Source organism: Taudactylus pleione, unplaced genomic scaffold (assembly GCF_031769625.1).
Source record: "Taudactylus pleione unplaced genomic scaffold, aTauple2 ptg000110l, whole genome shotgun sequence".
Lineage (NCBI taxonomy): Eukaryota > Metazoa > Chordata > Amphibia > Anura > Myobatrachidae > Taudactylus > Taudactylus pleione.
Genome location: NW_028284512.1, coordinates 269929 through 285081, shown reverse-complemented (window position 1 = coordinate 285081; position 15153 = coordinate 269929). Strand labels below are relative to the sequence as shown.

The 15153-nt window shown below is 42.1% G+C and overlaps 1 protein-coding gene across 1 annotated transcript in view; it reads right to left on the bottom strand.

The window, feature by feature from the left end:
- Positions 1 to 15153, bottom strand: part of LOC148525162 (kinesin-like protein KIF14) — a 95895-nt gene that overhangs the window by 11013 nt on the left and 69729 nt on the right. Inside the window, exons 18-23 of the mRNA XM_088471089.1 lie at positions 12540 to 12638; positions 10432 to 10552; positions 9278 to 9371; positions 8586 to 8721; positions 8429 to 8514; positions 631 to 680 (exon numbers count right to left, since the gene is read on the bottom strand). Of these exons, the coding sequence (XP_088327215.1) occupies positions 631 to 680; positions 8429 to 8514; positions 8586 to 8721; positions 9278 to 9371; positions 10432 to 10552; positions 12540 to 12638 (586 nt within the window). The remainder of the gene's footprint in view (positions 1 to 630; positions 681 to 8428; positions 8515 to 8585; positions 8722 to 9277; positions 9372 to 10431; positions 10553 to 12539; positions 12639 to 15153) is intronic.

Below are 15153 nucleotides of genomic sequence, written 5' to 3'. Positions count from 1 at the left end.
ACCATGGAGTCTGCACTCACAAACCGGTATTCACGCCAAATAAAATGAGTAAAAATTACCACTGTTAAACAAATCTATAAATCTCAGTTGACGCAGTTCAAAGTTTGTACTATATTTTATGTATTCGCATAATTTTTTTATAAAATAATCTATACATACATTTCATAATATTAACAAATGGAAAGCATCTCATTAGTATACTGTATATGCAGTATTACACTATAACTAGTTCCTAAATAGAATCATCCAGATAGTCTATAAATTTAATGCAAGCCCTTCTAAGATAATACAGTCAGAGTTGCACTGATTAAATATACTGTTATGACAGTCACGGATTATTGTGGAGCCTTGCAGTACACTTACGGGACACTTCGGATTTTCCAAGTATACTTTGCTTCCGGAGCAGTCGCCCACCTTTTTGGCACCCTAGGAGGACTTGTCCTCCTCACCAGGAGACTCTGTACGGGTCCCGATCAACTTGTATTACAGTGGTGCTGTTTTGAACTGAGTCAACTCAAATTTATATATTTGTTTTACAGTGTTAATTTCTACTAATCATTGCTGGTTTATTAACGCAGGCTCCTTGGTTTTAAAAGTGGGTTGCTTTAAGTGCACATAAATGATAAATACCTTTTCCTATTAGGAGCCCAGAAGTCTGTCTGGAAAGTGAACTCCTTCCTCTGGGAAGAAAATAAGAATGATTAAATGGTGTAGTTTATTGAGAAAAACACCCACATGATTGGACACCCTACATCACATGAACGTGCATTATTTCCCAATGACCGCACACTTCATGCCTGGTTTAGTTTTCCTTTGTTATCCTTACCCCATCAAAGCCACAGCTGTTATCAATAAATGTAAACAATAACATCTCTCAGACACTGCTCACTGAAAAGCAGCACATCACTGCCTCGCTGACAGAAATATACATTTCTGGCAGAAAAATTTAAAGAAATGACAAAATTAGTTCATGACTCAAAATGACCTGACACCACTCCTCAAATAAGTGATCAGGACTTACCTTAGTAGCCACTTCAGAATCCAGCACAGCAAACAGTGAGTAGACTGGCCAGCTCATGAAGAAGCATCACTTCCTGCCAGTACAATTCACTGTTCAACTAGTTTTCTTTCCAAAATGAACCACTCACAGTGACAGCAGTCATTAATGTTCAACTGCTTAACAGCCTAATCTGTATGTATGACTGTGTATTATATATATATATATATATATATATATATATATATATATATATTCACATATTTTTAAATACATTAAGATTTAGACAAATGTGCATTGTAAATATAACTTCCCATTTGATTTTTTCTTTATCCTCCATGGCCCATGTTCATAATCCATCAGCGGCTGATGCCACCTGGGAGCAGACAGAATCTTGTAGGTTGCAGTATTTTGCCCTTTCATCCAGTTGGCAAGTTGCACTAGGTACTAATGGACAATGTCAAGCAGATATACTGTACACAAAATTCAGACCACTTGGGGTTTATTTCTACTTTATTAGCAGTCTGACAGGCAACCTTAGGCAACAGACTAAAACCGGGTACAAACTGAGCGATGTGTGCCAGTACTATATGTCGGGCCGACATGTTGTACCTCAGGTACACATTAGAACAAGGTCATGAATAACTGAATAATCTCATTCTGTCCTTAATTACCAGCAACGGGGCCGCATGCGATATCGTGCAGCATGGCCGACCGGGCAATACCTCATGTGACAGCTCGCATATTGGCCATACACACTGAGCGATGCAGTCAATATGTCATTACGATTCAGTCGGAAACCACATATGGTGCAGACAGTCTGTGTATCCAGCTTAAGGAGTCAATATACTAAGCACTGGAGAAAGTGGACAATATAAAGTAGCAACCACTCGGTTCCTGTCATTTTTTTCAAACACAGCCAGAGTGACAGTTAGCAGCAGAGTGGTTGGTACTTTATTGCACTACACTTTTAGGGGAAGATGTGTTAAACCATGGAGAGAGAGAAAGTGGTTTGTTTAGAACTTGCCACAATCACTACTTATACCCCTTTCACACTGGCAGCAATAAGCCAGCTTACTGCACGTGAATGCGCAGCAACCCGGGTTATTGTGCAGTGTGAAAGGACCCAGTTGATATAACCCGGGTCGAGCATTTCAGTCCGGGTAAATAGCAGCATTGAACACTAGTTTAACCTGGCTCACAGTGCACTGAACGGGTAACCCGGATCGATGCAACCTGGGCCCCATTCAGAGTATAGGAAGAGCTGCCGCTTAGAGATTCTCTCATTACAAAGCACGGGCACAGCATGTGATGGCGGTGATGTCATCTACTGGGCAATAAAAAATGTTGGGCTTTCAGTCTAAAAAGGGGTCTCAGCCGGGGTGGACCAGTGTACAAAATCCCGGGTGCAACCCGGGTTGGCAGTGTGAAAGGGGTATAAGTCAATTTGTCACTTACTCTACTAAACAGCTGGAAAGGACGTTAATATGAAGTTTATCAAAATTTAGGGACAAGCTACAAAATATATTACAGAATGTATTTGGGAACAGATGTGAAAACTCCATTCCGATTGGTTCATCCATCTGCCAACCACTAAGTGCTGCAGACTTTGGTAACCATTCAGGACTTTAGTTCCTATACACCTACTAGGACTGTTCCCGCCACTGTCAAATTCTGTCCTACTAACCCTTTGTGCTATGTAAAGCAGCAGTTTAATTCTGCCAAGAAGAGTTTTCGGGTCATCAGACCATAAAACCAGTAGCCACGGGAAAGATGGATCCATTGGCAGATGAGAGTGCTGTATCTAGTAGTTAAACAAAGACCTACAATAGTGGAATAAGACAGAAACAACCACCCAGCGTATAGTCCCCTAATCATATTTACACAATTGTGGCTATACTGTAGAGTGAATTTGCTGAGTGCGCACAGATAAAATTTTGGACAGTTTCCTACAACACATGAAAAAAAAAAAAATCAAATGATAGTTGCTAAGGTTTGATGGTTCACGTATTAGTTACGCTTGTACCTTGAACATCCCACTGGAGCCAAAATTACTGTAACCCTTTCACACCCATCTTTACACATTTGTCCATAGTGTTAAATACTGTGCACTGTGCTGTACTGTCTATGAGGCAGCCCTAGAAGCATACCATAAATTAGGGCTGCGGTTGCCAAAAAGTCCATCAAGTGTAAACTATTCTTTTATGGACTAGTATTGTTGATCTAGACCAGTGGTTCTCAAACTCTGTCCTCAGAACCCCACACGGTTCACATTTTCCAGGTCACCCAGCAGGTGCACAGGTGTATTCATTACTCACTGACATTTTAAAAGATCCACAGGTGGAGCTAATTATTTCACTTGTGATTCTGTGAGGAGACCTGGAAAACATGCACTGTTTGGGGTCCTGAGGACAGAGTTTGAGAACCTGTGATCCATAGTGAAACCAGACAAGGTCATCTTCGTTATACACCCCCCATTTTAAGAAACACTTTTACCCCTTTTCCACTGCCAGCAATAACCCAGGTTTTTGCACATGAGCGCCCAGCAACCCAAGTTATTTTGCTGTGTGAAAGGGCAGGGTTGAATAAGCCGGGTCGAGTGACCCAGCATTTCAACCCTGGTCACAAGTGGTTTTGGTCCTGAGGACAGAGTTTGAGAACCTGTGATCTAGACTAAAGCAAAACAAGATCCCATTAAATCATGCTCCAGAAATCTGATTAAATCTCTAGCCCTATATCTTATTTTAAAAAGTTGTAAATTTTTGTAAAAAAGGCATCTGATCCATTTTGAATAATCCATCACTACCTTGTCCTTGGATATAGTACGAGCGATGGTGAAATGTTCTAACGGGAAGGATACATTGTCACCTTTCACAGTCCAATTTCTGGCCGAGGCAAATGTTTTTTTATGGATCTCGGATCTATTTATACCAACTATATTAGCCTAGACACCCTTTTACTATATAAAGATACAGTATATCTTTGTTTTGATCTCTTTACAAATATAGGGAATGTAACTTATTTTATAAAGGTTGCCCCTCTCTAAAGTCCTTAGTAGCAGGTACCAGTCACCACATGCTGCCACCCCGAAATCAGTGGCAGTATAGGTATAAAGATTGTTAGTAGATAAATTCTTATGCTCAGCCACATAATGACACAAAGGCACAAGCTAAATCTATAGGTGTAAAACATCCATTTGCACAAACTTCTGAACAGTCCCTATGTTAGTTGAACAGTCCTCATTCATGCATCCAGGAAGAGGTTTAGCTTAAGGATATTGGGTGCATGATCCATGGGGACCTGGAGACTGGTTTCTTTGGGTTGCAAATTTGCCTATTTTGTGCAATTTCAGCACATCTTCAGCTCCTGTCATTTTCCAAACAGCCTGTAAAATTACAGTTAGGAGCTGATTGGTTGGTTCTTTCTCCATCGACTCTCTCAGTACATAGACCCCATAATAAATCACTAATCTACATGCATACGATGTTGATAAATGCCGCTAGGCACGCAGTAAGAGGCAGAATGTATTGCATTCAATATGTGATGCTGGATACATGCCGCCCTGAGCCTTTTGTATTGCCACGTATCACACTATAAAGGGTTACTTTAGGATGTTAGCAAGGAATGTGGTCAACGAAAGGTTTCAGTTTCAGGTAGAATTCTCATCTGTCTGCCTGGGTGCTGTGTAACAAACATAAGGATATCATATGTAAAACATGAGCTGTCCATGTGGGTATTGTTCAATGATATGTAATAATTGGAAGGCGCAGCCTCTGAAGTGTTTGCATATTTATTTAGTTGATCTGTATAACGCAGAGGTTCTCAAACTCGGTCCTCAGAACCCCACACAGTTCACGTTTTGCAGGTTACCCAGCAGCTGCACAGGTGTAGTCATTACTCACTAACATTTAAAAGATCTACAGGTGGACATAATTATATTACTTTTGATTCTGTGAGGAGACCTGGAAAACATGCACTGTTTGGGGTCCCGAGGACCCAGTTTGAGAACCTGTGGTGTAAGGCAATGAGGGAAGCTGTTGTATGAGCATTTTGGGCAACATTTTGAGACGCAAGTGATCCTGGCCTAAATAAATGGCGACTTTTCTAAAAGACTGACTTAAGACATTGACAATACTAATAGCTGTAATACCTCCATTCACCTACCAAAAGGAGCCTGCACTCCAAAGAGGCAATATCCAGACTATGGGGGAGATGTACTAAGGCTTGGAGTGTGATAAAGTGTAAACAGAACCTTAATTAGCAACATGTTTTAATCAAACTCAAGTGATCAAACTCGTTGCATATGATATGGTGCTTCAGCCAATCAACTCCCAACTGTCTTTTTTCAAACAGATGAATGTTGGGAGCTGATTGGCTGGAGCACCATCATGAGCAATGAATTTCGTCACTTGTTGCGTTTGATAAAACTCGTTGATAAATAAGGCTCGAAGTACCAACCAATCAGCCCCTAATTGTTACTTTACAGTTTGAAAAATGGCAGTTAGCCGATTAGTTGGTACTTTGGCCCTCATTCAGACCCACTCGCGAGCGGCTGTCCGCTCGCAAGTGGGTCAATGGTCCCCACTGCGCATGCGCACGACGGAGGGAGCTCCGTCGTGCGCATGCTCGAGACCCGACGAGCGAAGGACTTTCCTTCGCTCGGAGTGTCTCATCAAAGGGGGCGTGCTGTCGATGGTGACTGACAGCACGCCCCCTTTGGTGGGCGTGCCGGGGGCGTGCCTGCCAGACGGAGGCGTTCCCAAGGGAACACCTACCGTCTGAAGCCGGCCCCACTGACATCACTACTGATGTCAGTGGGAGTGATTTTGGCTCTGAGAGCCAAAATCACTCCTGGCCTTGCGGTTGAAAAACTCAACCGCAGGCTTTTGCTCACAGTTTCGATGGTCGCGATGGTCAAGACCATCGTGACCATCATCCTGCACGCTCGTATATGCTGTGGGTGGTGACCCACAGCTATACGACCGTCCAGGAGGACGCTCCAAATTAATGGAGGTGGGCCCTGATTCAGAGCGAGCGCTCTGGTCAGAGCGTCCGGCTCTGAATCAGGGCCTTTGTCTCTTTTCCAAGACAGTACATCTTTGCCAGACTTTTCAAGATTTAGGGAGAGCTGTAATCAGGGGTGCAGAGAGGGGAGGGAGGGGGGGAGCGGGTACAAATTACCCGTGCCTGCTGGAGGGGCCCAGCACCGCTCCCCCCTCTTACATCACACAGCAGCCACAGCAGTCTCCTACAGTTTGCCTGTGGGGAGAGCAATCAAGCAGATTGTGCTCCCCACTGGTTAAGCACCTGGCTGAGGGGGCTCACTGCGCTGCAAATTTTCATTTTATTTTTTACCTAAGGGGGCGTGGCCATGCCTCCCCCGATAAGGCCATGACCCCTTTTTTTTACCAGGGCCCGGCTCGGCTCTTGACGGGCCTGGCTGTAATGTCTGCCTCGATACACTGTTTCTCTTGGATACCCCATTAGTTCCACAGTATCCATTGGCCCTCGTAGCCTAGTAGATAATTCCACTCCATTCTTTGTGTTTCACATTTACCTAGTAAGCATCTGCTACTGAGCAGTGCCACCACACAGCCCAGGACCCTGTGGGTGGCACTGTCACTGCCCCGCAGTCCCTGCACCCTTTGGATGCTCCAGACATGGTCACTGCACTCTAGATTGCCCCCTGGAGCATCATCAGGATGCTCCTCACACTGCTGTTCTTCCGGGTGCTGGCAGCCACATCCCCCTTGGCATGGCGTTATGCGCTCAGGGGCGTGGCCGGCATAGGGCGCTGCTACACCCAGTTACAGTGCTGATCTACAAGGTAATCATAATATAGGTGTACTGGCCATACTGTACGTCTCAGTTTTAAATGCCTTACTCTGCATTCTTTAACTGGCATACAGTACACAGGAATTTTATTCTTGTGGTTTAGTTTGATTAATATTCTGTTTTAGATTGGTTTCCACATTCTTACACAAAGTAATTTATAATCTTTATGTTTATGATATATGTCACAAAAGTGTAGCTGCAACAGGATTGTAAGTTGCCATTGTGTGTAACTGCTATATTTTAGAGAATATTTTATGTTAAATCCATAACTTAATGTCATGTACACACCTGCTTTTGACAGCAATATTTATGCAAGAGGGAATCTAAGTGGACCCCAGTTCCACTAAGCAATCTGGTTATCAATGTAAAAAACAAAATGCTGTGTGCCATTTTGAAAATTTTAAATAATGGCTGTTTAATTTAAAACAAAAACAAAAAAAATGACAAATCACAATATAAAATGAAAATCTGACTTCACACGGTAATATTCTGAGTATATGAAGTGTTTCTATATTGTCAGCTGAAGACAGTCAGACTCATCCACCGTTACAATAACCTCTAATCTCACCCTTGCAGACTGTCCTCATTGTGCCCTCTATACACTGCCCAAATCACTGGTTAATAGCATGCTCTGACAGGTGCATTGTGTCACCAGTATCACAAAGACACAGCACTCAAATAGAGCCTACTGTGCTAGATAATGGGGCATAAACTTGTGAGGTTTGCCATTTCATCACTTGCTGGAAAAGCCAAAGTGACCTCGATCAAACCTGTTGAGACTTGTGTATAAAAGTTAAGGATAGCATTTACAATAAAACCAGTCAGAACTACAAATTTACAAAAGAAACATTTGGATTATGCAAAAGATTTTCATGTTATTTCTTATTTATTTATTACCAGTTATTTTTATAGCGCGCACATTCCGCAGCACTTTACAGAGCATATTTGGCCAATCACATCAGTCCCTGCCCCAGTGGAGCTTGCAATCTATATTCCTTACAACATGTACATGCGCACTCAAATAAAAAATAGGCTTAATTTTTGTTGGAAGCCAATTAATCTACCAGTATATTTTTGAAGTGTGGGAGGAAACATGAGCACCCGGAGGAAACCCACGCAAGCACAGGGAGAATATACAAACTCCGTACAGTTAGGGCTGTGTTGGAAATTAAATCCACGACCTAAGTGCTGCGAGGCAGTAATGCTAACCATTACACCATTTGTGCTGCCCCAAGCATGTGACTTCTTGTTTCATCAGTTCCTTTTTAAATTACAGTCAAGCATGCATATTATTAACTACCTACATGTAAAGCTATTCTGTTTATAGAGATACTTTAATTTGTTTAAATTCGGTTTTCATTATCTAATTTGCAGACAAGTTGTACCTTAGTACCAGTGGCATGCTACTCAAATGCAAAACTACTGAGCCCCTTACAAAGGTCAACTAGGAATACAGGAAATAGTTTTTACATAAAACTGAGTATCTAAAAACTAAAACCTTGGTTGAGGATTTTTTCCTAAACAATCAGTGTGTAGTGTGATGTAATGTAGTAAAGCTTTATGCTCAGATGTTCAGTGATTAAATAGAAGACTTGCCTTTTAGGAGACGGTTGTTTGGACTCTACCTCCCACGTATCAGTAGGGTCATAAAAAAGTTCATCTCCACTGTTGTCAAAGCAGCCCTGTGGATATAAGTGTCATGTTATCTGCATTGTGCCAAGTGCAAACTTTTACCACCACCCAGCAAACTTACTTGGTAGAGCTCCCTCATGCATGCCAGTTTCTCTTCAAATTTTTCTAGACTCCACAAAGTGGCTATACCCAAGTGTGTGTTGGAGACTTTGATGTACACAGCTTTCTCCTCACCATTCAGAGCTGGTGGATCATACCTGAGAAGCAATTTATCAATATTCAATCAGAAGACAGCGCTACAAAAAAAATCACAGAAACCATTGTGGGAGCTTGTATGAGGAGGTTATTGTAGAAGAGGTTTCCAGTTTGAGACATTAAACCTGGTCTTGTACTCTTAAAAAGGACCACAGCAACTCCTGCTCAGATATTGGACTCAACCAACCTTTGCGAATACCTTTTCGCACCTGAAACTCCATAGGATTGCATGGTGCAATTGTAGTGTGTGCCATAGCGCAGCATACGCTGCTGCCGGTAATAACATGGCGTGATGTGTGCGCACGTTTGTAGCACGATCAGCAAAGATGTAAGAGGACACATCTGTAAAGCCAGAGCTATTATTATCCAATATATAACACAACTGAATGTATTTTTTATGGTGCACAACTATTACAGTAATGCATACACTGTCAAGGCAGAGCAGAAAGTTAATGATCTATGATAGGGTCTACCAGTTTGAAGATGAATGGAAGCTTTCTAGACACATTTAGGGGACATTGCAAAGAATAAAAGGAGTTTTCAAAGTTAAGATCTCACCTGGAAAACGCAGTCTGCTTGTTCATGCTTTTACTGATTGTATTTGCTTCTTGCAAAGTGATGGAAAGTTGCAGAGCTGTCCACTGTTCCTGTTCTGAAGATACAATGAGTTTTAGAAGCAATTTCACTGTGCACAATAGGGTCAGTAGCAAAAATTGTGTAACCACAATTTATTGAATGGCTAGTTTAACTTAGGGAAAAATGTAGGGCGCTATAAACCAACAAGTAATAAAATACTTTGTGGTGTTTGTGTATATATAATATATTTAATTTATTTATCACAACCAAACGTAAAACAGAGCGAAACTGAAAAGGACTTCTGGGGTCTGATGTAACATGGTATGCTAGCAAAGTCTATTATACCACCCAGATTATATTATCAGTAAAGTCAATATGTGACACTGGGCTGCAAACTGGTCTGTAACTTGGGTTGTGCAAACAAACCAGTCACCCAGGGTGCAAGGCTGAGGGGGTGGCACAGTCACTGTCCTGTGGCACCTGTATTTGGCTTGCAGGATGCCTGGAACAGCACCTGGCAGATCTGCCGGAGAGAGCTGCCCTGCACGTACTTATTACATGCCAGAAGATCAGCTTCCTGGTCCCTCTGGTAGCCCCCCAAATTATTTCCCTACTGCTGCTCATCCTGCAGATGAGTCCCTAGGTTCTGCTTACGTGCACCTCATGCCATGGAGACCTCCTTACTCCTGATCAGAGCTGTCCATTGGTGTAGACACCATTGAGTATCATTGAATCTCTCAAGGGAGAGTAGCCCACTGCGAATGGTGTTAAATACTTAGCGTAAAAAATAAGATTCCTTCCAAGGGTGAGTTTGCGATCAGGATGGATTATGTAGCTGTGGATTATTCAACTAATCAAAGTTCCATAGATATTGTATAAATGGATAAATTAGTTCTCTTCAAGCCTTATAGTCAACATATCTATTTTATGCCAACCAAGAATAATAAGTCACCGCAAACATTTGTTACCATCCTGGAACAAAGCTAGCTTACGGTGTGTGCACCAACGGATGGCTCTGATCACATGGAGGACTTGCCACACCAATATGTGTTGCTACAGTTCTAGTTCCTTTGCATCCAAATAAATGCAGTTACAGATGGTATATAAATGCCTTGTGTATCTTCTTAGTCACTTACTTTCTGCCGATATGCTTCTTTTTCCTCTTTGTTGTATATTTTCCACCTGTCTAGAGAGATTGTCCTTCTCCAGTTCCAGCACCTTTATGAGTTTACTGTGGGGTATACCCATTTCACAACTCTGCAAGAATTTAGATTACGGGACATTCAGTATCAGCCATCTGCCTATATATTCTGTGGATTGAGGTGCCAAATAAAATTATATATAACAAATGTCCATAACTATTTGTCAATGCACATTCGCTCCCCCAAACATATGTATCCTGAATTTGCATTAGTTAAACCATTATTCCCTGCTGATAAAAGGGAAAACAAGGTTTCTCTTACACACTGTAGTTCAAGTGTTCCTAATGGAAAACCTAGTCTGACTGCCCCTTTAAAATAGAAAATGCTCTAAATGTGAATTCTAACATGGGAAGTCACTTCTTTCCCCTCTACATTTTGCTTCCGCTACTTATAGATCTATGTCCCTTAGAGCAGAGGTTCCGAAACGCGGTCCTCAAGGCAACACAACAGTTCAGGTTTTAGAGATATCCATGGTTGAGCACAAGTGGTTAAATCAAACTGAGGAATTGATGTGTCTTCTTACATCCTTGCTGATCACTCTACAGAAGTGCGAACGCATCGCACCATGCGATTACCCACAACAGCGTATGCTATGCTATGTATGGCATGCACTACGATCGCACCATGCAATCCTTTGGAGTCACAGGTGTGAATGCAGTGTGCATATCCGCTTGCGGGCACATGCCTCATGTGATTTGCCGTGTACGTAGCAAATATGTAGCAGGACACATCTGCACCAATTAAGTCACCTGTGCTCAACCATGAAAATCATTAAAACTTAAACCGTTGGGTTGCCTTGGACCACATTTGGGAACTTATACTTTAGAGCTATAGAACAAACAAGTTTTCATGAACCCATATTATAACACACCCACTTATTCACTGCATTTCTGGCTATAGACAACCCAAATTACTAAAAATACAGGAGTATGCAATACCTACTGTAATGGGGCCCATACATCAGTCAATTGGGGCAATTCTCTGTTTTGTAAAGGATTGTGTAAAAATATCTGCAATGTATGGTGTTCACAGATTGCTGATTCTTATCAAAATGGATTTGAAATCGGTAAGTCAGGTTGTCCAACAGGTTGGATTTGACTGACCGATCGGGGCTGTATATTGCTAGTGTATGGTAATGATCAGCCGATTTGCCGACCATTACTAGTAAAATGATGAGCCTTACACAATTGGCAAATCTGTTTACTGAAAATTATCTGCAAATCACTGAAAACTGCCACGTATGGGTGCATATTGGTAGATTGGGGAATCATGAAATCAGATTTCTGATGTACAGTATGGGCTCCATAAGATGCATCACTTGGTAACTTCCACGTCAGAAGAACTCTAACCCACCCAAGCTACATCTACCAAAGGCCTGTGTGTAGTCAGGCAGTTGGGGAACCAGAACTATTCTGGAAGCTTGGCCAGAGCACCCATGGACCAAGAATCACCACGTTTGGTCAGATGTTTGACCAAATTTGACAGTAACACTCATTGGACAGAGCAGGCATTAATTTCAATCCTCCCACAAGCCTTACTACAGCCCACAAAAAAAGTATAAATTTAAGTAATCCAATGTTAACGACAAGTGCAACCACCTGTCATAATAACCAATCACTAAACAATGGATTTGAGGGGTATTATACTAAAATGACATGTTCTATTACACAACGCCTCACTTTTGCAGGGGTAAAGATGGCATATGAATAGATTACTGGTCAGAGTTATGGAAACAATGGTGTTAGGGCCCACTACCTAAGAAAATGACTACTGGATCATCAAAAGCAAAGCCAAAACCTAGTAGTTTGAGCACACAACCAATAGTGAAGAAGAAGCTAAACACTAGACACTCAGGAACAAATATGACAATGATTATAATTCAACTACATGCAATGTTGTGGCATTCACATTTAAATATAGAAACCAATTCGTAGCATTCTAAATCCTAAATGCTGGAGAATAGTCTTTACAGTTTCAAAGGTTTAAGTCAGCCCCTTAAGTAGCAGAAAATGGGATATATACACACAAAAATACACACAGACCTGGCTAGATAAATTCAATGGAAGCAGATGCTCTCTATTGCTTGTGGCTTTGTCCTTGTGGCACCTCTTTAAGCTGCTCCTCTTAGCTAGTTCTTCTTCCTGCTCAATAAAACATAGCATGTTTTCATAATGACCTCCATAGGAATGGTTGCCCTAAAAGGTACATCTAACATTTTCACCCTGCATTTTAGTATAACCATTGGCTCCAAATGTGGCAGTTTACAAGAGATGAAAAACAAAATACTCAGATGTTAGATGTACTGCATGTGGATAATTGCATTAAAATTACCATATACATATGTTCGAAATCATATGTAACTGTCTCATAGGTAATCAATTCCAGATTAAATATGCCTAATGCAATGCTCTCAATAAATTGGAAGTATTGATTGTTAGATGTCTTACTGTCCTTAGTTACTTTCTTGACCGGGTTGGGTATATCATCCCGACACTTATAGAACCTAAGGGTGAGTACTTCTCTATCCCTTACCCTAACCCACCCTCCTCAGTGCCTAAACCTAACCCACCCTTCCTAGTGCCTAAACCTAAGCTCCCCCTCCACCTAAACCTAACACCCCGTCCCCGATGCCTAACCCTAACCTCCCCGCACCCTAATCCTAACAGTCCCCGGGGCCTAACCCTAACCCTCCCCCTAGTGCCTAACCCTAACCCCTGCTAGCTAACGCTACCCTTCCCCTGCACCACGATACTTACCTTCGGGATGCCAACTGTCGGGATTTCAGCCCCGGTATTAAGACCATCGGCATCCCGCAGGCGGGGTTGAAACTACACCCCATCTTGATCAATATGCAAAAAAGGTTTGTGTAAGAAATCTTTGATTTGTGAATACAAAGTTCTTCCTTTGTGTGATACAAGTAGGTGTATAGTTGTGTAAAGTCTTCCAAAATCCAGCATTGCAATATCTGTGACCAGTAACCAGACAGGGAAAATGCTATGTAATACTGTCAAGACAGAGTGTGCAATATAATTGTGCTTATTGCGTAAAACTATTTGTGGTAAAGTCTTTCAGAGGCCTTGTGTATCTTTTGTGCCTCTTTCTGTTTGGAGATTATCTGCCCAACTGAATGAACTGGGCTACCTCTATTGTTATTAGAAAACAATAGAAAAAAATTATTACACTTCAACCCCCCAAAAAACTAACTACAGTAATTGAGCTTAAAGTTTCAGAATAATACCAGTATGTTTAGTCTTAAAGGACTGTCAGGAGGAAGAAAGAGAAAAAACACAATAGTAGAAAGGCGATGTCTGGTCTCTCTCCTGAACTGGACTCATGGAAGTTTACCTGTGCTTTTCCAGAAAGGGAGAAGAATTGATAAACTGAAGGATGCTTACATCACATGGGAAAATGACAAATGTTATTTTCAACATAAGAGTGACTGGTGGGAATATGTTGTGCTAAAAGGTGCACGGACAACTGCGGTTCCTGTGCTGATGACTACAGGCCCAGAAAAGGCTCTTTCAGGAGGAATCCAGATGCTGAAGGCGGCTGAGAAATATAGCTTTTTTCATAAAACTCCACACTGTTCACACACCCTAGTCTGTGAGGAGACCAGCATTGCCAGGAAGTGGAAATGGGGCTTCATGGGAGTTTTCAGCAACTACTATAGCTACCCAAAGGCATAATCTATAATGGGTACAGACCCTTAGGCCAGGCAGGACACACTGCATCAATAGCCTTCCAGCAGAGCTCTATGAAGTCCCGTAGGAGCCCATTCGCCTGGATCCGCTAGAGATGCATAAAAATAATGGTGGAGGACAGGGTGCCTCTATTACTGAGGTAGCGAATAATTACAACCTTTTATGACAGCAGGGGGAGAGAATGTGACCTTAGATATTGGTATCTCATCTCCGGTCTGAATGTGGACTTCAAGATCTGCACCAAGGTTCTAGCCTACTGAAAACAGTCATTGGACTGTTTGTTCATCTGGACCAGACCTGAGACATTCCAAGCTGCAGGATTAGCCTTGCCATACTCAGGAAGTCCTTCCATTACATAAAGGATCGTAACATGCAGTGCAGAATGCTAAAACATACAGACTATGGCTAAAAATGGGTGTCTGTCTCAGGACATTCAGGCACTCTTGTAACCGGTGCAGGTAGCAGGGACTCTCTGCGCCTGGTGCACCTCTTCTGGGCCAGTTCCCCTGCAGGCACATAATGGTAGGTACTGAAACATGACAGGCAGCATGCCCAGGAACAGCATTTCATACCACTCTGTACTTAATATACTATTTCTTGCACCCATACCAGCAACTTATGAACTCTTAACACACAGTGGTTTGCCAGGAATCAGGTCATACAGAAAAGAAAGAGGATATACCTCAAAGATGGTCACAGACTAATTTACAAAGTAAAAAAAAGGCACTACTCTATCCCTGTCTGTAATGGGGATAGTGCTAGAACAGGCCAGCAAGGGGTGGTCATCCAGGAGCCCCCCACACATCACCAGAGTGGGTGGAACTGTGGCAACATGTGGTCTCGGGGTCCTACAGTGTTTAACACATTTCTAAGGAAGATTATTATGAAACCCTTTTCCCATAGCTTTCTGTTTTTAAATAATGCTTCAGGCATGTAAACCCCCCACACCTACTTT